The 23,674-nt window shown below is 49.7% G+C and overlaps 2 protein-coding genes across 4 annotated transcripts; both read left to right on the top strand.

Moving 5' to 3' along the window:
• Nucleotides 1-7,815: 7,815 nt before the first annotated feature.
• TPM4 (tropomyosin 4) lies at nt 7,816-17,128 on the top strand. Of its 3 annotated transcripts, none has more exons than XM_084276474.1 (9): nt 7,816-7,946; nt 10,516-10,641; nt 13,598-13,731; nt 13,996-14,113; nt 14,380-14,450; nt 14,685-14,760; nt 15,356-15,418; nt 15,496-15,565; nt 16,689-17,128. In XM_084276474.1, the coding sequence occupies exons 1-9, from the start codon at nt 7,833-7,835 to the stop codon at nt 16,769-16,771; spliced, it is 855 nt and encodes a 284-aa protein (XP_084132600.1). In that variant the 5' UTR covers nt 7,816-7,832; the 3' UTR covers nt 16,772-17,128. The 3 variants fall into 3 exon arrangements, with proteins under 3 accessions (XP_084132600.1, XP_084132602.1, XP_084132601.1); XM_084276476.1 differs by having other exon boundaries at nt 16,058-17,128; XM_084276475.1 differs by lacking the exon at nt 7,816-7,946 and adding an exon at nt 11,384-11,607.
• A 350-nt stretch (nt 17,129-17,478) lies between these two features.
• Nucleotides 17,479-21,385, top strand: RAB8A (RAB8A, member RAS oncogene family; the record flags this gene model as incomplete). The annotated part of the gene is made up of 8 exons (XM_084276286.1): nt 17,479-17,608; nt 18,006-18,066; nt 18,276-18,336; nt 18,706-18,783; nt 19,227-19,316; nt 19,890-19,955; nt 20,436-20,486; nt 21,293-21,385. Exons 1-8 carry the CDS (start codon nt 17,485-17,487, stop codon nt 21,383-21,385), a joined length of 624 nt encoding a protein of 207 aa, XP_084132412.1. The 5' UTR covers nt 17,479-17,484.
• Between the last annotated feature and the right edge of the window lie 2,289 nt (nt 21,386-23,674).

Here is a 23,674-nt window from a genome sequence, read left to right as displayed (position 1 = left end):
AGTGCCAAGGGAAGCATAAGGCACTCTCATTTCAGCAGAGCCCGTCTGGTGTCAGCGAGTCCATCAGCTCCATCCTTCTCACATACGTGACAGCCTGACAGCTGCCAAATACCTCCCTCAGACACCTTTCAGACGGCTCCTGGTTATTTTTAGGACAGCTCTTTCCACTCTGGGCTCAGATGCATATCATTACGTAGAAAGGGGGGATGGTGGCAGGAGGAAAGCACACAGAACAGCTATTCTGGTTATTTCTTTGCCTGGGATGGGGCTGCAAACTTTTGTCATGTACCCACCCCCCATCTGCCCATAACAGGACCTCTCGTTTTGGGAGGAGAGATGATAGTCTAGCCTGTGAAAGCCAGGATAAGAAGCAGAGCAGTGAAGTCAGCTTATGAAATATTGAAGCAGTGAAACCCTCACTGGAACACGTGAATGTCTAATGCCAGTTCCAATTAATTTTGAATTTTTCATTAAACCATTATTAAAAGCAAGAGGACAGCAGGAATAAGGGAAATTGACTTGGGCAGTATATTAAGTACCTTAGTTTTGCTGGAGGATGTTTTATTATCTGTCCAAAGCAATTATTTCACCAGGTCCTGACGGTTTGTGGGCTAAACAGAGGCACAGGATGAAGTTCTAGGTGGTCTTTCCTCCAAGTTATTTTAACCTCCATCCCTTACCCTGCTCCTTGCAGCCTACTTGGGCAATGTCTCTGGCACGTCGTATCTAGAGGACAAGACATGGAGCCAGAGTTCTGAGAATCTGTGATAATGTGTCACTCTGGCATTATTTACAAATCAAATAAAAACTTATTGACTTAAGCTTTTCCCCATATTGAGGGCAAACAGAAGACATGCAAACATTCAGAGAAACATTCATTAGCAAAGCCTGAAAAGCAATTTAAAACCCAGGTGGGCTATGGGGGGTTTTCTGAGGAGGGGGAATAAAATAAAGCAACAGCATTTATAAAATGATGTTTCTTCTGTTCTCAAACCTTCCTTCCTCAGAGAAACACCTGCCTAAATTAAGATGTGCTTCATTAAGATGTCTCAAGCTGGTTGAGATGATGCTGGGCCTTGTAATGTCTTCTTATGATGCCAGAATAGAGATACTCAGTTCTCAGGCACCTTTTGTTTGGGGTTTTTTTGGCAGTGCTGTAGTTTTGCTGCTTGCTGTGCTGTTCTCCTTGCAGAGGACAACAGAGAAGTGGGACGTTGCTCTATAAGGAAATGAAGGTTTCCTTATTTCCTGGTAGCAGTCATAGGGAAATTGCAGCATCTGGGGAACATTTGATCCTGATTCCCCTGGCAGAACCTGTAAGTCTCTGGTGAAACCATTCTCACAGTGCTGGTGTTTCAGGCAGGGGAGATATTTGGCTGGTTCATGAAGCTCTGTGACCTGTGGCCAGTAGTGCTGAACACTAAAGATTTTCCTCTGCTGTTTGTTTGGGGTGAGTTTGTGTTTGGGAGCAGACAGACAGCAAGAGCTGAAGTGTGAGGGGTGAGTGCCTTTGTCAGATTGGCCATGCAATACCTGCACTGGGTACTGAAGAGGGGCTGTGTGTGAGGTGCTGCTGATGGGCACGTTCTCTGCCCTGTGATTGTCCCCCTGCTCTGTTAACTGGTGGTGCAGAGGGGAGGCTGCAGCACTGTGAGCTCTGAACCCCACACTGGGTGCTGGGAAAGGTTCACTCACTGGGAGGGAATGGATGTGCAGGACAAATGGTGAGTTTGGCCAGCGATAACTTAAGGTTAGAAATCTCCAGTCCAATACACAGCCTGCCACCTAATTCATTCCACAGCCCAGATATCTGGGGTGATGGGGCAGCTCCAGGCACCAGTATTTATACTCCTGATGTACACAGAGGCCCCAGCAAGAGCTGTACGACCAGGTGCCAAGTGCTTTACAGATAAGTAAGATGAGTAAGACCTTTCCTATCACCCAGTGCTCTCCTCCTCCTGAGATGTGCTTGGTTATAAAATGACTGGGCTCACTTTATATGTCAAGTTACATCTGCAGCAAATGAACAAAGAGCTAATAAATGATTAATAAAGGCTTTGAAAAATGGGTAATTAAATGCAACAGCTTTTTTAGAGTCCAGTGGATAAGCACAAAATATGTAAGCCCAAGCAATAGGGCTTTCTCCTGATAGAACTTATCTGCAGCACACTGCTCACATCTGCAAGAGAGCTTAGGAATGCTATTAACTTCTTGCACACCAGGAATAGAGAGAGCCTTTCTGTGGTGGAGGAGCACTTCTCCTGGGGATCAGGGCAAAATCCTCATTGTTTAGACCATTTAAAATCCAGAAAAGCTGGAAGGTGCAGATGTTAACATCTCTGGGAGGTGTGAGTGATGAGGGGCAGTGACAGTCTCTGTGCCGACCCCGTCCTGTAATCTGCCTGTCAAGCTGTAGGGTCCTGTGCTCCCAAGGCAAAAGGGCCTCTCTGTCCCACTGAATTCCCAGATATGATTTTCCATCCTTGCCTGGCACAGGGGAAAATGTCCCTGTCATCCTGCCCTGTTCTAGACAACAGTCAGGAGCTCACCATCTGCTCCCACAGCAGAACAGATTCACTTTTTTAAAAAAAGATGTCTAAAAAAGGGGAGTTGATCCCAGTTTCTTTCTTTTTGGTACAAATGAGGATTTCTGCCACTGACATTGCTGAAGGTACTGCAGCAGGATCTGTCTGGCTTGGTATCAGCATCAGACTCCAAAAGACCCTGCAACTTCCCTGGCTAGCTGCCCAGCATCAATATTGCATTACTGGGAGCTGGTAGACTGTTTGGCATGGGACTGATCTTTAAACAGGCTCCAGAAAAAAATAAAAGAACCTATGTATATTCAGCTTTGAAGGAGCAAACTTGCTTGGTCTTGGAACACAAATGAACCTGCAAGTTTTCTGAGCAAAAGTTGGATGTGAGTTGGTGACATTTTCTGGTGGAAAAGGAAATATGAAGGAAAAAAAAACCCCAGGAACGCACTTGTTAAATGAACCAGTCAAGTGCAGACAATGGAAAAGCTGAAAAATGGGTATGGGAGAAAGCATTTTGCAGTCAGAGTTATTTCTCACTGCAGTTCTTTATAACTTCCCAGATGGGAGATTCATGACCCTAGAAGAAGTCTGTATCCTCTGGGGTTTGGCCTGCAGCAGCCCATGACTCACTCGCCTGCCAGGTCCTGAGCTGGGAAACAAAGAAGACAGCAAAATGTCCTGTAACAGCAAAACAAGACAAATTAATTAATTGCTGGAAGAGCAAAAAAATAAACCTCTGTGCACAAAAAGAGGGCCTGGGTGGAGACAGAGGGTGAGCACTCATGCACTCCAGAGGAGCTGGCATCCCAGGCAGCCAGCTCAAATCATTTACAGGCAAAACAAATCCAGGCTCCCTCAGTCTTAGAAGGTGAGGTAGGCAGAAAGAGATGTGAGGTTCTACCAGCCATTCACCCCACCAGCAGCAAGATGGTTTTCCAGGGGCTCGAGTTAAAAAGAGGATTTGTGGATCTACATTGCCATCTAATGGCAAGGAAGAGCTGGCAGCTTTCTGTGTGCTCAGAAACGGACTGGTAATGGCAAAGGGGATGGTCGGTACAGATGATTGTCCTTTGGTCTGAAGGCAAATCCTTCTCTGCTATAGAATGGATCTCGTGAGCAAAGGCAACACAGCCAGAGTCTTGTAATAAGGGCTGCTCGTTCCTCCTCTTCTGGCATCCTCTCCACTCCACCCTGTATTAGCCAGGAATTCTAACATGCATAGGGGATGGGATTTGCTTTCTTCTGGTGTACCAGATACTGGCAGCGACACAGGCTTCCCAAGCAGGTGTGTGTGTCAGGTGCCGAGTGAATTCTGCCATCCCATTCAAAACAGTGTCAAATTGAGCATCTCAGGTGTTTAAGACCTTCCTGGAAAATGCAGATAACCAGGATTATTTCAGAAAAGAGGTAAATTCCCCTTGGATCTGAGCACAGGAAGAGTTGTAGATCAACCATTTTGGTTAACATCTGGCTCAGTACCTTGTCTTCATCTGTGGCAAGCAATGGGTATTTAATGGGAATGCATCAGAACTAGGGTATTACAGATTGTTACTGCCCTGCTGTACCCTTCACTCTGGGAGAGAGTCCCAGAGGCAGAACCCACAAAGAAAAGCAATGCAATGAGATGTGAGGGTTTACAGATTCTGTCATTTAAAAGGAAATGCCAGGAAGAGACAAGTTTGATATTCATTCTAGTGTCACCTTTGCTGCAGCACACTGCTCATGATACACCATGGTATGTAGTTTCTAGAACAGAAAATCTCCAAGAGGGGAATGCACTCTTAGGAGATACTTACATTAAGAAACCAAAATAAATTTGGCAAAGGGATTTTCAGCAGCTTCCTTCTGCTTTGGAACATTTCTAGCCTTGCCACGTGCAGCTTTGCACATGAGGAGGAGTTGGAGCTCACTCAGTGTGAGAGAGAGGAAGGGGATCTTTTATCACCAGGAGTTCAGAATGGAGCAGGAGCTGGTGGGAGAAAATGGGGATGTGAGTGCCTGCTTTTCCTAGATAGCAAAATGGGTCATGGTGTGGGCCCCAGCTAATTCTGAGCAATAAAAAAGGAGTAGGGATGGAGAGCACAGAAAATACTAAGACCTGCCAGACGTCAGGCCACAGGTCCAACCGCCCCCGGTCTGTAAAATGCCTGCTGTGACACGCTTCCCATGCAGAGTGCTGCCAAAGAAATGAGCACACTCTAGAACAATCCAGCTTCATTTCCTTCTGGTATCCTCTCATATTTACACACCCGACCTCGCCAAGCCTTACTAGGCCCAAAAAGTCCCTCTGAAAGAAAAGGGAAAACAAAGGAACTCCTTATAGCACCCTCCTGCCTGCCTGGGGATAAAAAATGGTCTGGAGGGCTCTTCTTTCTCTCTTGCTTGCTCGCTCTTTCCCAAGTTAATGAAAGCCAGAGGCTGTGGGAGTGACAGGATTATCATTACTGAGAGACCAGGGTGAATTCTTCAGGTACTTCTCTTCAGTTTGTGAAGCAGGGAAGGGAAGAAGGGAATGTACCTGGTTGAAGGGCTACACAGAGTGACACGTTCCTTGCTGTCCCTTTTCTAAATGTGGCTCAAGAGTTGTGCTACAGTAGAAATACAAAGGCAAAAGAGTCTTGCTCAATGTTCGCTTCCCCAGCCCTTATTCTGAGCGTGCCCAAGCTTGTGGCTGGTGAGCTGGCTGGAGCTGCAAAGTCACCTCTGTTCCTCTCAATAATCAGAAATTATGAAAAGGCCACAAAACATGCACCTAAGGCTATGTGCAGCTGTAGTCCTGGGGAGAAGCATGCACGATCTTGTGTCTGGCAAGTTCCCACCTGTGCAAGCTCAGCCAGGGCTGACGCAGTCCTTCTCCCCTTCCTTTCTCCCCCACCCGATGTGTCTCCAAAGCTGTGCTCCAAAACCTGCTCCTTCTGAAAAAAGAACTACAAAACAAGGCCTGTGGCACATCCACCCCTCGTGGCAGATGGCAGGGTGAAACTGGTACAGCCATGGAGGGTGCAGTCTGGAGACAGGATGCCAGTGACGGTGTGACTGAGGGAGGGAAGCTCCACAGGAGCCATAAAACGCAGCAAACTGGTTGAACTCACAGGAGCAGCATAGGAGCTGGACCACCAGGTCACAGCCAGCTGAAGAGAATTATTAAAGGTGCACATTGCTCCAAAGAAAGTTAGTGGAGACCATCACGGCTGTGCCAGAGAGGCAGCTGCAGCATGGTGGCGGCTGCCTGGACCCTGGGTGTTTCCGGGGCACTTCAGCGCTGGTTTGTGGTCACTGGTCTGCAATACACCGGCACTGGCACTGGCCCTGCAGTGGCACCTGAGGTTTCACCACCGGCACAAATCCCTGCAACAACCCGCTGCCCTCAGCCAGGGCTGAGCCAGCAAACCCACAGCAAAGGAGGGCAACGGGAAGTGCAAGCCATGACGATCATTAATGTGGCTTATTAGTTTTTAATGCCATTTCTTCATGTTCAGCAGCACTGTTAAGTCACTGCCTGACCCCAGCTCCTTAAACCAGCTCCCAGGCTCAGGACTTCTGTGTTTTTAACTGTTAAAATCAATGGGACCAGACAAAAAAAGTGCCTGTGCAGCTACCTTGCTGCAGTAGTACTTGCAGGCCACAGGAGAGGAGGCAAATATTTGATTTCGGGGTGGGGGGAGAGGAAACACATTTAATGAGGTGAGGCACACGGAGGAGCACCGGCGCACGCCGCGGCGGGATCCGCCAGCGCCAGTTTCCCAGAAAACACTCAGCTTACAGCTATTAAAAATTCCGAGCATTGTTTTATAGATGGGAGGAAAAAACAAAGCCCAGCAGCTGGACGGGGAGGGTCATTTAATTGCCGTTAATTGCCACAGGGGGTGCTGGGCGTGCCCGGTCGGGGGCTGAGCGCTGCGGCGGGACAATGGCGCGCGGTCTTTTGGGAAGTGTAGTCCTCTGAAGCGCCGCCATCTTGGCGCCGCCAGGACAAAGCCCCTCGGGGCGCTTCCTGGCAGCCATTTTGGGGCGGGGGGGGCTGGAGCCCTCAGGCGGGGACCGGATGAGGTCCCCGTTTTAGTGTTAATGTTGGGTTTTTTGAATCGAAAAAAGTACCCAGTCTCTCACAAAAGGTGGGTTGAGCAGCCTAGCACTCTGACTGGCCCGGTGGTCTTTCAGCGGTGGTTTGTGGGGCTCTCGCCCTCATGGGTGTTGTGCTGCTGGTGGCTTCGTGTCACTCTGCTATTAAGGAGCAGTTTTTCCTCAGAAGTCTCCCCTGAAAGCCTTTCGGTGCCATACCAGCTCACTCCAGAGGATGTGGGAGTTTCTAAGTCTTCTGGTACAGAGATGGGGCTGTGTGTGGCCTGGCACTGTGGAGAGCAGAGCTGGGGAGGAAGGGATCTGGGGTGGTTGATTTGGGAAACAAAAGGGGGGGAAAACATGACAGCGTGCAAGTTGCCCTGCATAATAACGACCAGTGCTTTCAGTCTCTTCTGGGATGTGGAGTAAGCCCTTCCTGCAGTCAGGATGAAGCAGGTGTCATAGGCTGAAGTAAGCTAGAGCATATGAAAGGATGGGAGAGGGCAGCTGGGGCATGGGGATGTATTATTAGGGCTGGGAAAGGGAGTGAGACCCATCCCAGCCGGGTGCTCTTGCTGATGTCCTCAGGGGAGCTGCTCCTCCTGTTCCTTCCAGAGCCTGCTCTTGCCTTGCCTGATGGACAGAAGGTGACTGCTTTCTTTCTATAACATAAATTTAGCTACCTCTTAAGTGTAGATTTTTTTATTTTATTTTATGCATGGATTTATTTTGGAGTGATCCAAAACGATCCTCCCCTTTACTTCTTTAGGCTTCTGCCGTTATTATAAGAAGCCAGACTATCCCCATAGATCTACTGGGCTGTTTAATTGCTCTACAAACACGGAGGGGTGCTAATAAGCTGTCTTTCAAGCATGTGTTCATATGTCAACACTTTTGCTTCTGTCAGAAGCTTAAAAATGGAAACAGTTTTCTCTTTAAGAAAACAGGACCCAAATAAGGAGATGATGGAGCGCTGAAGATTCCTCTAGTGAGCCTGTTCCAGCTCATTCCTTAGAAAGACTGTGTGTGAAAGATCATAGAAGGGGCCGGTAGATCTGGGTTTTGTCCAAGGGTCTCTGGGTTTAAAGCTCTCTACAACCACTTGAGCTCATTTTCCCTGTGCTCTGCTGGGCACGACTTCTACCTCTGCCCAAGCTGTTTAAAAAACCTAAAACTTTACTCTTGGGAATTCTTTCATTTGCCTGACAGATAAAAACCTGTTGTTCAGCAAAAATGGAAGCTATCAAGAAAAAGATGCAGATGTTGAAGTTGGACAAGGAGAATGCCATTGACAGAGCAGAGCAGGCTGAGACGGATAAGAAGGCAGCTGAGGACAAATGCAAGCAGGTAAGTAGAAATAAAATCACTGGTTGTGTGTTTGCACTGTGGAAGTAAGTGTAACAAAAGGCTGTGCTGCAGCTTGCTGATTCAACAGACTGATTTGAGGACAGATTTTCTGTTAATCTTTTTAGGTCTTCTGCCTTTTTGTGATGTTACATAGAGCCAGCTCATTAACTTATTAACTTCAGCCATTTGAGTCTGCCAAATTAGCAATATCCACAGATTGATTGTTACGAGTACTTTGCCTGAGTTTTCTTGACTCTTATGTACTTGCCTTAATTCTCTTGTGCTTGTGATTCCATGGAGAAGGCCCCACAAACTCCCAGCTGTATTCCCTGGGCACCTGTCAGATTAGTGTCAATACCTCCTGAAGTCAGCTATGGCTAAATGTTAATTGAGCCTCTCCTTGAAGTGAATAAAGTTCACTTGGTTACCCCTTGGTATACAGAGTGCCCCTTCGAGGTGCTGGCTGCGAGTCAGCAGTAGACAATGTCTTGCTTTTTTGTTAAGAATAATCAGAAATAGCTTAATGTGGAAGTTCTTCTTTTAAACTGAATTTTACTGATACCATTTTCTTATTACTCTGCTTTTCAATGGCGAGGCATTGGAACAGGTTACTCAGGGAGGTGGTGGAGTCACCATCCCTCCAGGTGTTGAAGTAAAGATTGGATGAGGTACTTAGGGACATGGTTTAGGAAGTGATACAGGTGGTAGGGGGATGATTGGATTAGATGATCTTGGAGGTCTTTGCCAACCTTAATGATTCTGTGGTTCTGTTCTTTATTCTGGGTATCTACCTCATATTTGAGCTTTGGTATTTTCAGAACAATCTTGACAAGTTGACTAGGCTGAAGTATTTCTTGTGATTTACCATGGCTTTTCTGTTCACATTCTCTGAATGTGGCTGCTCCTGCATCTCCCAGACTGCTCTAACATGTTATTAGCATTCATCTGGCCAAATATTTTGTATGCTCAGGTTCAGTTTGAGGTCCTGGATGATGGAACTAAGTTTTCAAGGTCACCTGCTGCTGTCTTTCCCCTCCAGCCCCAATGTAAGGAAAACAGCTGGTCTCTCCTGTGCCTTACCATGAGTTTCTGAGCCACACTCATTGCCACGTGTCCATAGTCCCTCTTTATTCCCTGGCTTCCAGAGGTGTTGATCAGATGCTGTGCTGCTGGGCCACAGTTTGCCCAGCTAATCTTTCTGCACTCAGTCTCAGCTGCAGCAGTTACTGGTGACTGAACACTTGGCCTTCCTGTCCATTTAGCTCTCAAAGGTGATTTCCTGCAGAGTGATGAGTGACACACCTGTGGGAATTCCATGCAGTACTTAGATGTGAGTACCTTACACAGTCCTTCTAGTGTAGTGCCTATTGTGCGTTACCCTCATATAAAAAGAAGCTTAAAAAGAAAAATAAGTCTTAGATCTTGTCCTCTCTTCTGAATTGTCTCAATTTTTTCAGCTTTTAATGTGCATGTAGTACTTGAGTAGTGATTTTAAAGCCATACACAAAGCAAGCATCACCCCCTCCATCCTGCTTACTGTCCCTCCATTAAAGCATCCCAACGAGCGTTCGGTTCTCTTACACTGTCTGGTTACTCTGAGTAGTGTAGCAGCATAACAAGTCTCAAGAATAGCACACTACCAAAACTGTTGTTAAAGCTATCTTTGAAACTAGAACAGAGACAGTGCATGAAAACACAAAGTATTTTGAGCCAACTATTTTGTTTGACTAAATTTATGGAAGGCAGAGAGCAGTAGTTAAATCAGTTCTCTACAGACTGAGCTGTTTTGTATTGCAAATAGAATGATGGAGCAGATGGGTTTGCAGGCCACCCTTATCAGCAGCAAGCCTCCTGATAATGTAAATTCTTCAGGGAGCATGAGACAAGGTTGTCGCTAACCAGTCTCCCAGCAGGTTATAAATAGTCACATCCTGGCTTACAATATGGATTTATATGGTGTGCAGGAGACAGCCTCAACCCCATGGTAAGATACCTTGTGGGCCCACAATTAGTCACAGATTAATTGAGGCTGGAAGGGACCTCCGGAGGTCATTGAGTCCCGGCTCCCGCTGACAGCAGGGTCCCTCTGATTCCTCTGCTTCCAGAGTGTCCCGTTTGGCTGGGGGATCAGGGAACAACCGCTCGCTTTTCCTAGCTATACAGGAACGTAATGGTTTCCTGACAAACCACCAGGTAACAGTGTTAGCACAAAAACCCCAGGACATCCTTCTAAACCATTTTTAATTATGTTGTAGAATTAACTGTGGCAGGGTGCTGTGGAGTCTAAAATAGAAATGAGGTGAAAAAGGGCTTAACACCAAGTTACTCATTAAACCTCTGTGTGTGCAGTGGGAGGAAATGTTGTTCTAAGGATGATAGGCTCCTAATGGATCTTTCCTGGCAGCTGCAGCCAGCTTCTCAGGCTGTTCCCCCAGCAGGACTTTGATCAGGTCTTTTGTGACATTAAATTAAAACAAATAGTGAAGAGGGGTTTTAACTGTATGAAACTGTAACAGATAAAACTTCAAAATTCTTACTGTGGGTTTGTTTTTTCTTCCTATTTTGCAAGGTGGAGGATGAGCTGGTAGCTCTGCAGAAAAAGCTGAAAGGAACTGAAGATGAGCTGGATAAGTACTCGGAGGCTCTCAAAGATGCCCAGGAGAAACTAGAGCAGGCTGAGAAGAAGGCCACTGATGTATGTATCTGTATCTGCAGCTAATGCTTGTTTGTAACTGTGCTCTGTGTGTTTTGTATGCTGTACACCACGGACAGGAACTGCTGAGGGTGTATTATAGTGCTGGGATTGGGGACAGGACAGGCAGCCTTGTGTTTCAGGAGCAGAAGTTCTTCTGTTCACCCTGCAGAACGAACTCGGGCTGGCTGCTCTGCACCGGGCGCTCAGCAGAGCCAGAGGCTCCCGGGACCTAACGCACCCAAAGGGGGTGCGTAGCACCGCCCCCCTGGGGGGAGCAGGGATTTGTTAGGAAAGGTGAGATACCCTTTAGTCAAAGTAAACACGTTGGTGCTCTTTGAGGGGAGCTGGGCCCGAAGCAGGGAGCCGCAGTGGCAGAAGGATGCCGTTTGGCCTCAGCCACACAGCAGCCTCCAAACCCAGCCCCGCACCCGGCCCGGATGCTTCGGTCGGGCTGCGCTGCGCGGGCACAAACGCGGCAGCCACGGCCCGGAGGGCGGAACCCGGCGGCGGTTTGCCGAACCTCGCCTTTGGGGTCCTCAGCCCGGCCGGGCTGGCCCGGGGAGCCCCCGAGTCCCGCAGCCGCGCTGCCATCACGAGCGATGCGGGGCTGAGCGGGGCCGCAGCGGGAGCCCCCGCTGGATGGGGCGGGAACCGCGCCGGGCGGCCTCAGGGTGCGGCCGTCCCGGCGCTGCTTGCGCCGACTCCTCTGCGCTACGTCACCACACCCACCTCCCATCTCCAGCGACGTGACGTCATCGGCCCATTGAAAGGCGCGGGGCTGCGCGCCGCCACGTGCAGCACCTCCGCGCTCAGCCCGCCGCCAGCGCCGCGCCCATGGCCGCGCCGAGCTCCCTGGAAGCGGTGAAAAGGAAGATCCAGTGCCTGCAGCAACAGGCGGATGAGGCGGAGGATCGCGCCCAGGTCCTCCAGCGGGAGCTGGACCTGGAACGGGACCTACGGGAGAAAGTGAGACCGCCCGGGCTGCCTGCTCGCCTCTCTCGGTCGCTCTCTCCCGGGCTGCCCTGCTCCTTCCTTCCTGTCTCTGGCTCTCTCTCGCTGGGGCGTGCCGGGCTCTCCCCTGCTTCGGGAGGATGGCTCGGCCGCCGGCTGCCCTCATTCCTCAGCTGTCCCCCCCACTGCTGCGCTCCGCAAAGCACCCTGCGGGAGCGGCCGGCGCTGCCGCAGCGCCTCGCCCGCACCGTCCTCCGGGGGCACCGGGCACGGCGGCGGCTCGTCCCAGGCGCCCGCTGCTTATCGCGCTTTGGGGCTGTTCCCGTCGGAAAAATCGTTGCGAGCACCGATCGGCACCGGGAAAGGGTTAGGAGTTTAGTAGGAAATGGCTGTTTAATTAGGAGAACGCGCTGCATGACAAGGAGCGGGGAGTTCCCGCCTCTCGGCGCCGCACCGCTGGCTCCAGCACAGCTGGGAAATGTCCGAACTGCTGGAAAATAACTTTCCCTCCCGGTTTTCACAGAGAAACGAGAACTCTCCACTAGTGTGCGGCTCTCCCGGGGCTGGACAGCTGGTTTCACTTAGATTTGTGTGTGATCAGCCTTCCCGGCATCTTCCTGCTATTTTATCACATGTCAGCGAGTTAGTTTTACCGTATAAGGACTGCGGGCTGCTGCTGGCAGAGGTGGAGCCAACTCCAGCTTCCCAGTGGCCCCGTCTCCATTGCTCTGGAATCTTGCTTAATTAAAATATGACTTAAAACTGCCCTGTCTAGCGGAAGGAGCTGCAGACTGCCATGTAACAGTGCCAGTTTTCTACATGATCGATGCCTCATGAGTAAATGGAGGAAGTTACATGCTTAGTGCTGGGTGGAAACCCAGTGAAATGCTGGATCATTTACCACTAGAGGAATCCATTTGGGTCAGTCACTGAAATCCTTCCAAGATGGGAAGGCTATGAATGGAAACCACTTCCTCCAGCTTAGGAGGAGCAGTCAGTAGCCAGATTTGAGAAGCTGCAGCAAACCAAATACTTTTTCAGATAACATAGAGCGTAAAACAATGGCCCTTCCAGGATCTATAGCCCGTTACAGTGATTTTTAATCTTTTTTTTCTTAAGTTCATCTTATTTATACTGGGGACACATAAGTGCACAAACCTGGAAGTTATTACGTAGAGCTTTATTCTCCTTCAAATAGCAAGCAATTAAAGCAGACATATCTTAATAAACACAATGGATTTATGGGCACCGTTTGGCTCATGTTGCTGTATGCGAGCGCTTCTCCCAACAACCTCTCCATTTATTATCTAGTCTGGGTTTTAAACATTAATAGTGTTTCCAATTACTGCACAGTTTATTCAATAATAGATAAACAGACATTGTTATTAAGAAATGCTTTCTGCCTAATGCCTTAACTACCACAGGAAGCAATGAAAAAGGAAGTGAACTTAGTTTAAGACCATACCTAATTTTGCCCTATTTATGTACAAAGACGACTGACTCTCCCGTGCTGAGGCCAACTGTGTCTGCCCAGCTGACCACAGAGAGATTATATAGCATGAACAGGATAATGAGATGCTTTAACTGCAGCAGTGTGGTGGGACAGGATATTGCTGCAATTTGTGATGAAACCAAGAACAGGGGAATCGACTGTGAAGTTTTTTGGAACAAGCCAGTATGGAAACTTTGTTTTTTAACTGAGTAGATCCAGCCCAGTGCAGTGATCTGAAAGGGCTTCTCTGTTGGCAGGCGGTGTGGAATCCTTTGTTGTGTGGCAGGAATGATAAGTACCACTGAAAAAGCAAGAAGCACACACTCCATACCTTGAAATTCCTGAGATGCCATAGCTTAATCAAACAAAACACAGAGACAGGAAGGTTCCTAGAGCTTCTTGCACATACCAGGAGCAGCCTTTGCAGCTCTAAGGAAACTGATGAGTTGAGAACTTGTTGCCCTGCGAGTGGCTTGTCCGTAACAGCTCTTCTGGGCGGCTGTGTTTGTACAGGCTGAGGGCGAGGTGGCAGCTCTGAACAGACGCATCCAGCTCGTGGAAGAGGAGCTGGACCGTGCGCAGGAGCGGCTCGCCACAGCCCTGCAGAAGCTGGAGGAGGCTGAGAAAGCGGCGGATGAGAGCGAGAGGTGCGGCGCCTTCATTGTCTTCATTGAGTGTATCTGAATAAAGTATTCCCGTGTTGTGTGTTACCCACACGTGTTAGTAACGTGCACTGCAGCTCAGAGCCCCAGAACCAAAGGTGGCTTTTTATGAGCCTTGAGGAACGTGATGGTATGGGCGTCACGGGCTGCTTTTTGGCTGCAAATCCTGAATTCCACATGGGGCCCTTTGAGTGAGATACAAGTGCTAAAACGCTCCTGCATTAAACATGCTTGCTTTTACTTCTGCAGAGGGATGAAGGTTATCGAGAACAGAGCAATGAAAGATGAAGAGAAAATGGAAATTCAGGAAATGCAACTGAAGGAGGCAAAGCATATTGCTGAAGAAGCCGACCGCAAATACGAGGAGGTAAAAGGGACGGGGAAGTGATTCAACATAGGAGAGGACTGTGGGCAACTGTTACTCTTCAATTTAGTCATTCTCTGTGCATTTCTCGCTGTGTGACCATTAACTTCAGAACATTTAATGCTAAGGACACTGCAGAATCCACCGTCCTTGGGGAAGGGTCTGTCACATCTGTACTTGGAGGTTTTAATCTCGTTGTTCAGAAGGAAAGTGCGAGCGCAGCGCGTAGAGAGACTCGTGTCAGACTCAGGGCTGTTGTCTCTCCACAGGTTGCCCGTAAACTGGTTATTTTGGAGGGGGAACTGGAAAGAGCCGAAGAGCGTGCAGAGGTGTCCGAAGTGTGAGTAGCTTCACATACACTGGAGCAGTTTAGAACACAGTAAAGGTCAAAGCTCTGTTTGGTTAGAAAAATCCTCTACTGGTAGGCAGGCATGCAGTGTGTGTACCCTGTATACCTGATTTCCCCCTTTCAGATTTATACTTAATCTCTTCTATTTTTACACTCTTTCAAAATTAAATTAAGTCCTAACAGGGAGAGTAGTAATTTACACTGGGTGGTTTTCTTTTCCTGTAGTAAATGTAGCGACCTTGAAGAGGAGTTAAAGAATGTCACTAACAACCTGAAGTCTCTGGAAGCTCAGTCTGAAAAGGTTGGTTCTTGCTGTGAACTGTGGGATGGGGCAAAGTCAAAACCTGCCAATGAAATCCATAGAAATGGGGCAGAAGCACAGAGGAGGTGGGAGGCTTTAGCTGCCACCTGTTTCACAGAGGCTGTTGGTGACAACGCTGAAGCTGTTCTGCCCAAACCCAAGTCAGCAGCCTGATACTGACCCACAACACTGCTCTGAGCCAGCACCCAAATCTCCCCTTCCCACCCTGGTGCACCCCTGACAGCCCCTGGTTCCCTGTTCTCGCTGCTCTTGTGCTTTTTGCCCTCCCACTAAATGGCTGGAACCCATTTTGTGAGCAGTTGTCCCTGGGCAGCCTGGCTCTGTACGGAAGGCTTCACCTTCTCCTGCACATCAGTCAGTTCTGTGCTGCACAAGGTGACCCCATTAAGGTCTCGTGTGACACACAACAGAACTTGGACATCCCCTGTCTTAAAATGATGGTTTACGGGCCAGAGGGTGACGGGTCACGGAGAGGCTGTTGGCAGCTGCTGTGAAAGGAAAGGTGGTTATAAACAGGTCACAGTTTCATAAACATGGCCTATTGTTGCTTGAAGGGTGTTTATTGTTTCCACAGTACTCGGAAAAAGAAGATAAATACGAAGAAGAAATCAAGATTCTCTCTGACAAGCTTAAAGAAGTGAGTTTACCATCCCCGAGCCGCGTCCTGGCACCACTGGTTTGACAGTGCCCAGTTACTGTGTTTAATATTTACAGGCTGAAACTCGGGCTGAATTTGCGGAGAGAACCGTTGCCAAACTGGAAAAGTCCATCGACGACCTGGAAGGTAGGGAAGGACTCGAGTTCCCTTTAGGGGGGTCTAACAGAACTGTAGGATGCGAGTTCTTAGTGGGAAAGGGCAGAGGGGCTCAGTGGGTGTAGTGGTAGGTCAGTGCCAGGTGTCCACTGGCTGTGTCTGTCCCTCCTGGCCCAAAGTTTTCCTGAGAGAGGGACTCTTCCAAAAAGTTGGAAGCTGGCTCCCAGGTAACGGGGGCTTGAGGGCGCTTCCTGGTCCTGCCGCGGTCAGAGCTCTGGTTAATCTGATGACCAGAAAGTCATTTTGAGGGATTTAAAAGGGAAATGTAGATGAACCTTCTGACTGGCAGCTGCCTGCTGGTGTTTCGCTTTCATACTGATGCTGTTACACACCTCTTCTCTTTTGTTTTCCTCCCCAACTGCTTTGCTGCTGCCTTTTGACTGTCTGCGTGTCTCCTGCGTGCCTCTTCCTCTGGACTCCTTTTCCTTGCTGACACACACCCTCTGCCCTCACCACCGATAGATGAGCTGTACGCTCAGAAGCTGAAGTACAAAGCGATCAGTGAGGAGCTCGACCATGCGCTCAATGACATGACGTCCTTGTGAGCGCACGGCGGGGAGCGCGGGGCAGCTCTCACTCGCTCCATCTCTCGAGCTTTTCTGTCCCTGTCACTTCTCCGCAGCTGCCCCACACGAGCCTTCGACGTCCTCTGGAAGAACTCAGCTCAATAAAAACAAGATACCTCTATCTTTCAGCTTTGGGGGTTTCTTTCCTTAGCAGTCACCCAGGCTACACTAGGAACAGCACTCAGAGTTAGTTCAGCTCCTCACGCTGGGCACAGGCAGATGAGGTCAGCACAGGCAGGACGTGGTGTGTGGGTGGGCACCTGAGTGTTCCCATGGACGTGTTTGGGGTGTCCCTGTGAGCCGTCAGCCCCGTTAGCGACGGCTCCTGAGGGACGTGTCCTGTGAGCCACATAAATCAACCCCCGTCTGTCGCGTTACACGTAAGGGAGTCACGGAAGAGACTGGCCCTGCTGTGCGGGCGCGGTCGTAGTGCTGCCGTGAGCAGGTGAGTCACCACGGGGGTTACCTAGGGAGGAGGCTGCAAAATAACCTGCTCTGAGTCTTGGGTTTTTCTTCTTTCTCACCAGAAAAACTGGCTCAAGCAAAAGAAGAGAACCTGGGGCTGCATCAGACACTGGACCAGACACTAAACGAACTGAACTGTATATGAGGCGGCGAGGGACTCCCCGCGGCCACAGACACGGACACCCCTCTGCATGTACCGTACCGCTGCTCGCTCCATCCCCGGACACCACAGAGCCGCGGACGGGGCAGACACACGCAGGGCTCCGGGCGGAGCTGGGGGGGCGGCCTCACACCCCTGCCGCCCGCGGCACGGCCCCGAGCTGCTGGAGGCAGCGAGCAGGAGCCGTGCCTGGGGCGGCACCGTCCCCCCGCCCGGTGTCCCTGCCGGCAGCGCGGCCGCCGCTGCCCCTCCCAGCTAAGTAGCTGTTCCCCTCGTGCCGTCCCCGCGTGTCGCCCTCCGCGGGCGCCTGTTGGTGCTTCCTATTAAACAGTGCTCGCAGTGCCGAGGTGTCCCCTGGTCTTTTTGGAGAGCTGCTGCCCGTATGACGTCACGGGCTGGTTCGGGCCGTGACGTAACCGGCCGGCCTCGCCTCGTGTAAGCGCCGCCGCACGCGCCTTCCGCCCGCAGCAGGAAGTGACGCGCGGCCGTGGCGCGCGCAGCGGGGCCCGGCGCGGCTGGCATACGGGGCGAAGGCCGCCAGCCAATAGCGCGCCGGCTCCGAGCGCTTCCTGCCGCACTCCGCGGTGACGTACGCTGGGCTCGGCCAATAGGCGCGCAGCGAGCGGTGATGGGCGGCGAGCGCGGCCCGTGAGGCGGCGCCGGGGGCGGGCGCGGCCCGAGGGGCGGTGCCCGCGAACATGGCGAAGACGTACGACTACCTGTTCAAGCTGCTGCTCATCGGCGACTCGGGCGTGGGGAAGACGTGCGCGCTCTTCCGCTTCTCCGAGGACGCCTTCAACGCCACCTTCATCTCCACCATCGGTGAGCGGGGCCGGGCAGCGGCTGCGCCGAGCCCGGGGGGGCCGGGCCGGGCCGGGGGTCCCGGCTGGCGCGGCCGGGCAGCGACTCGTTCCGCGGCTCGTTCCGCAGCTGCCGCCGCGGGCGGCCGCGGGGCTCGGGGCCGGGTTCGTCGCTGGGACAAGAGCCCCGCGGCTCCGGCTGCTGTTGCTGCGCTCGCCTCGTCCCGCGGGGGTCCGGCGGAGGCTCGGCCGGTGGCTCCGCGGGTGGCTGCGCGTCTGCGGAGTGACGGGTCTGTGCTGGGCCGAGGCGGGGGAGCTGCTCTGCTGGGGCCGCAGAGCGGGGAACCCGAGCAGGGAAGTGAGAGGGCAGAGCGTGACCCGGGCAGGAACGACGGGTCAGCGCCCTGTGTCTCTTGCAGGGATCGACTTCAAAATCAGGACTATAGAGCTGGACGGGAAGAGAATTAAGCTGCAGATCTGGTAAGGCTTCCCCGGGGCGGCCTTGGGTCATGTCTGCTGACGTCACGTCTGTGCGGCGCGGTGATGTCGTAAAGGTCTCAGGCCAGTTGTGCTCCTCAGCAGTTTGTGGTACCTCAGAAGTGAGGAGGTGACTCGAGTGCGTCGGCTCGGCGCGGGTTTGTGGCTCTGAGCGTGTGGCTGGTGTGAGCCCCGTGTTCTGTCTGTTCCAGGGACACTGCCGGGCAGGAGCGATTTCGAACCATCACGACCGCCTACTACAGGGGAGCGATGGTAGGAGTGCTACGGGCAGGCTGAGCCTAACCCAGGGGGTTCAGCTCTCACCACCCCATCAGCTGGGTTTAATGGGGAACACTCAGCTAGATAAGTCTTTGTAGTGGTGCTCCCAGTTCCAGCGGTGCTGGAGCTGTGCTGGGACAACCGGCAGCTCCTGGAGGCACCTTTCCTCCATGACTCACTCTATAAACACGTGTCCTGCACCCTTATCTAGCAAAGCACAAGCTGCGATTTGATGTTACGTGGAGCTGTGAACCAGCTGTGTAAAAACAACCCTTGTTAAGTCACACCTTTCTGCTGCAGACAAATGTTTAACTCCTGCCTAAACCAACACTGGCTGAAACAATCTGTGTCCTTCACCTTTAGGGCATTATGTTGGTCTATGACATCACCAACGAGAAGTCTTTTGAAAACATCCGAAACTGGGTGAGGAACATCGAAGAGGTAATTTCTCTATTTACCTGCTGAATTTAAAGGTGGTATTTCTGCCTCCGAAAGGAGCCGAATTCTTCAGAATTAAGTTTCTTCTGAATTCTTGTGCTGAAGGGCGCTTGGCAAATAAATGGAACTAAAGTGGGTCACAAGTTGTGGGATGCCCTTGAGAAGGGCAACGTGTGGCACCTGCGAGCCAGCCTGGGACCACGGTCACCCTTAGTGACGTGGGTATCTAAAAGCTGCTGTTCTCCTGGCAGCGCACGTGAGCCCAGAGCTGCCTCTGGGCAGTCAGTGCCTGTGGTGGGCAAGGGGTTGGGGAGCCCATTGATCCGCAGAGGAGGCGTAACACCAGCATCTCCGTGTTACGCCCGTGCCATGTGCCTCTTCCTTTTGGTCTCGTTTGTCTCAACCCACCCGAGGCACAGCCCGTGTTCTGTTCCTTCCTACCCCAGCACGCCTCTCCAGACGTTGAGAAAATGATCCTGGGGAACAAATGTGATGCAAACGACAAGAGACAAGTTTCTCGCGAGCAGGGGGAGAAGGTGAGTGCTGTGGCATCCGTGTGTTTCTACTGCAGCATTCCAGAGTGTGAGCACTGCACTCGTCGTTCTCTGCACGCTTCTTTGCTGCCTTGGTGGTGGTTCTGAGCAGGACTAATGAACAGCTCCCAAGCTGTACTTGGAATATGTTTCCCCATGCTGGTAAAAACCCAAACCTGTGTCAGGAATTGCTGATTATCTGGTCAGGATTGTTGGTTGCAAAGGAACAAGCTGGATTTTCTCGTAGCAAGGAGAAGAAAAGGCTTGTTAGGCAGAACTGTCTTGTGTGGCATCAGGTGTGCCTTAGGGTAGAGGAGGTGCATCCCTGCAGAGGCTGATGAGATATCCATGCAAGAAAGAAACTGAAACAACAGTTTGCAGGGTGTAAAGCAGAGGAACAAAGCACAGAAGGAGCAGATGCTGGTGGGACTGAGATGTAGTTCCTGGTTTTTGCCACTTGTTCTGCTTGGGGACATCCCCCAGTTGCTCTGAGTCACACTTAGATCCTGTGCAGTTCGTTGTGTTCGTACCTCTTCCCCCAGTTACCCAACTAACATGTAACCTGCTTCTGTCCAGCTGGCTGCAAGTTTTGGGATTAAATTTATGGAGACCAGCGCAAAAGCAAACATAAACATAGAGAACGTAAGTACTCTGACCTTTCTCTTCCCTTGATTGTCCCCTTGGTGTAAACAAGCAGAATTTTGCCCCTCCTGGCTGGATGCAAAACTTTGTAGATGCTTCAGGGGGGCTGTTAAGGACTCATCCCTGCCTTCCTGATGGCACTGTCCAGCCCATGTTCTGCTGAACGTTGTCATCTGGTGCTTGGAGCAGAACACAAGGGTGTAGAGCAAATACCATCAGAGCACACGCTGAAAACATGGGTTGTGTCTTTGCATTCAGTAATGGGATCGGTTTGCCCCTAAGCCCTCACAGCCCTGCTGTGTGCTGATGAAGGGAGGTCGGGGAGAGAAGGAGCGTTGGAAGGAGGGAGGGAGCTATGAACTTGTCCTTCCTCAGGAGTTCAGTTTGTGTAGAAACTTAGGCAGGCAGCTCATTACTAAAGAAAAACGTTAGAATAGATTTAATTTAACACGGGACACTCAATGGTTTTACTCCTCACAGGCATTTTTCACCCTTGCAAGAGATATCAAAGCAAAAATGGACAAGAAGTTGGTGAGTAAGTTTTACTTCATCCACACTGTGTTCAAATAGGAAAAACCCATCCAAAAGCCAGAGAGCAAGTGGTGTTTCCCAGGGCGGGAAAAGTATTTGCTGGCCTCTTTCATGGGGAAAGCCCTGAAGGTTCTAGACATTAACTCTGCTCTGAGCTTGCCTTATGAAGAATTGTCTCTGTGTTTCAGGAACTGGCTGCAGTGGTTGAGGTTTCTAAATAAAATAACCTTTTACTCGTTTTAGTGGAAGCTGAGTGGTAGAGCAGTTCAGTGATGTTTCTTGCTCTTGCAGCCTGAAAACCAGATTCATAAATCAGACACGTAGGAGGCTTTATACTGCAGGGTAGTCTTCAAACCAGTGTGTTTAAAAATAGGGAAAGGGACTAATTAATTTCCTGATCACTTTTGCAAAAGCGTCCCAAGAAATGACTTGGGATCCTTTGCACAACTATTAACATCCATCAGTATTGATCTGTTCCTTACAACATAAAGCTAGCAGCTGATGGAGCTGCGACATTTGGGGACTTGCTGATGATTCCTGAGTGTCTCAGCAAGTTTTTAACTCCATCTCAGCTGCCTTGGACTGTGTGGAAGGAAGGCGACTGGGCACAGGGTGTGTTAGTCAAAGCCAGAAGTAGGTGCAGTTCTCTGCCTTCTCAGTGGCAGATCTAAGGCTGAAATAAAGGAGCTCCTGTTGATCCTCGTGATGGGTTCTGGATGAATAGCTGACGTGGGGATGCCAGATCCTCCAGCGATGCTACAGGCATGAAGTATCAATAAGTAACTTCATATTCTTTGCGTCTTCAGGAGGGCAACAGCCCACAAGGCAGCAACCAGGGAGTCAAAATCACACCAGATCAGCAAAAGAAAAGCAGCTTTTTCCGATGTGTTCTTCTGTGAGGGACACGGCCTTAATCTGAGCGTCTGCTCAACGGGACTGGACTGTGCCTGTTCTGAGTGAGAGTTCCTCTGTCTGTGGACTTAGCGTTTTCAGCATAACTCGTCACTTTGTGACCATCTGAATAAGAAATTGTTTATTTTGGTAATTGTCTGACTCTTCAATTTTGGAGATGAAACAAGTTTATTTTTGTCAGATTGCCACTGGGCATGTGTATTGTCTAGCAGAGGGAGGACAGATCAAACGGGACCTGTTGGACAGCACCTTTGCTGACAGGCTTCAATCTCTTTTGTTCGTATCTGTGATGTGTTGGAATTAGAACGATTAAGTTATGATCAAAACAAGAAACCGAACTGCCAGTACTAATGAAGTAGAGGTGTGTGTACATGATACACGTGCATATCCATGCCTATAGAACAGTTGCATCTGAACATCCAATAAATGCACTTAGCAGCCCAAGCGTCTACCTTTTCGGAAGGTAGAAGGAAGCTTTCAGCATCTCCACCTCTTTGCTACTACAGAGAAAACCCTTTGCCTGCCTGTTGAGTCACTCGAGACAATCCACAAGTACAATTGAAGTTAAAGAAAATCCTCCTCAAAGGAATCTCTATTTTTTTAAAAAACCAAAGTGTGCTGTAAATATAAAGGATCCTTACCATCAGGAATGACTTTATCTGTGTTAGACTTGACCATTCTTAAATACTCCAGAGGTTTAGATGTGTTTAACAGGAGATGATAGCTACAGGGAGTCACCTGTTCTTAGAGCAGTGACCGTGCTGTGGGCAGGGACGCTCACTGGGAATTTGTAACCTTTCAGTGGGTGGCTTTTCCTTCTGCTGAGAACGACTCCAGATCTGTGGTGATGTAGTAGCTAGTTTGAAATCGTGACAAGAAAATGTATTGCACTGCTTCCAGTTGTGTGTCCTCATGCACACTCACTCACATATGCAAATAAATGTTGCACACACGAACACTTTCTGAAAACAGACTTTTTTAAACTGAGATTTGCCTTGCTGCTGTGTATTGATCCTTTCAGCCTCCCAGCAGCACCAACCCTGCTCATAGCGTGCATCAATGCAAGTGATGTTCAGTCCTCAGTGGAAATACTCTGTGTATTTATTCCTACAAACACAGTCTCTTACATTCCGATGTATAAAGTGTTAACAGCCAAGTAAAGCTCCTGGGTAGCTAATTGCTCCCAGTTCAGAGCCTGACTCAGTTAACTCTAAGACTGACAAAAGGAGCCAGTAAGAGCCATCTGCTTTGGAGTCTGCTGTCGAGTGAGTGGAGTCGTGGTGTATGTGAGTCAAGTGACGGTATCGGCTGTGTCCTGCAACTCACTGGAATTGTTAACCTGCTCTGTTTACATTGACAACTGCACTTAAGGGTAAAATTAAAGCTGATTTTAAAGTTAATGCATTTACTCACCAGTTCTGTTTCCTTCAAATCTGTGGTGTTCTATTCTGCCCTCCAAGTAGCGCTCGTGTTCCTGCAGTTAAAGATCTATCAGAGTCATAACTGAACTTTATAAACCTGCAGCATGCAGTTGGGCTCAACAGGAATATCCTGCCTGGTGTTTCTAAAATGGAAAAAGGAGATTTCACTCTGTTAGTTACTGGTTTATAAAAATGTGGTTTAAATGCTACCAACTTTTTTTTGTTTTAATAGCTAGCAGATTACAGTGAGCTGTTTGTGATTAACATGGTATGTAAAGCTTTCCTCTAACCACAACCTCATGATGGGGATTTTTCTTGTTTACTTGTGGCTTTTTAACGTGAGGACTTGGTGAGCTCGCACCATAGTGAATGACCCTCAGATGTATTTGCAGGATAAAATCGTGTTAAGCTACTGAAGAGCCTTCCAGCCAGTATATGCTTCAAAGTGTAGTGAATACAGAGCTATAGACCAGCCAAGCAATGCTTCTCTTGTGAGGTAAGGATGCTTTTGAAGAGAGACTGTGAATGGGGAGGTGAGCTAAGGGATGCTCTGAATGTTCTTTGCTTACACAAAACAGGTTGGTTTGTTTCTGGCTTAACAGTAAATGTGAATTGTCTCTCATCCATCCTTCTACTTTAACACAGACAGATTTTTTTATTATTAAATTATTTTTCAAAGTGACTGGAACAATAAGTGGTTAATCTGACTTGGTATCCCAGGCTGGCCACCATGATACCAGGTGTTGCCTGTTGGAAGGCTCTGAATCCGTAACTCTTGCGATGAGAAAGAAAACCCTGTGAATTTGCAAGTGGATAAAACTTGAAGGATGGGATTGTGTTTTCCACTCCAAATCT

The sequence above is a fragment of the Gallinula chloropus genome (assembly GCF_964237585.1).
Source record: "Gallinula chloropus genome assembly, chromosome: 28".
NCBI classification, from domain to species: domain Eukaryota; kingdom Metazoa; phylum Chordata; class Aves; order Gruiformes; family Rallidae; genus Gallinula; species Gallinula chloropus.
This window is presented reverse-complemented; position numbering and strand designations above follow the sequence as displayed.

What these genes read in the sequence shown, in the direction of transcription:
- TPM4 (XM_084276474.1), top strand. Translation starts at nt 7,833, where the DNA reads ATGGAAGCTATCAAGAAAAAGATGCAGATGTTGAAGTTGGACAAGGAG. An exon ending in CTGAGGACAAATGCAAGCAG is followed by an intron (nt 7,947 to 10,515) that starts GTAAGTAGAAAT and finishes CTATTTTGCAAG; the next exon opens with GTGGAGGATGAGCTGGTAGC. An exon ending in TCTCTGACAAGCTTAAAGAA is followed by an intron (nt 15,419 to 15,495) that starts GTGAGTTTACCA and finishes TAATATTTACAG; the next exon opens with GCTGAAACTCGGGCTGAATT.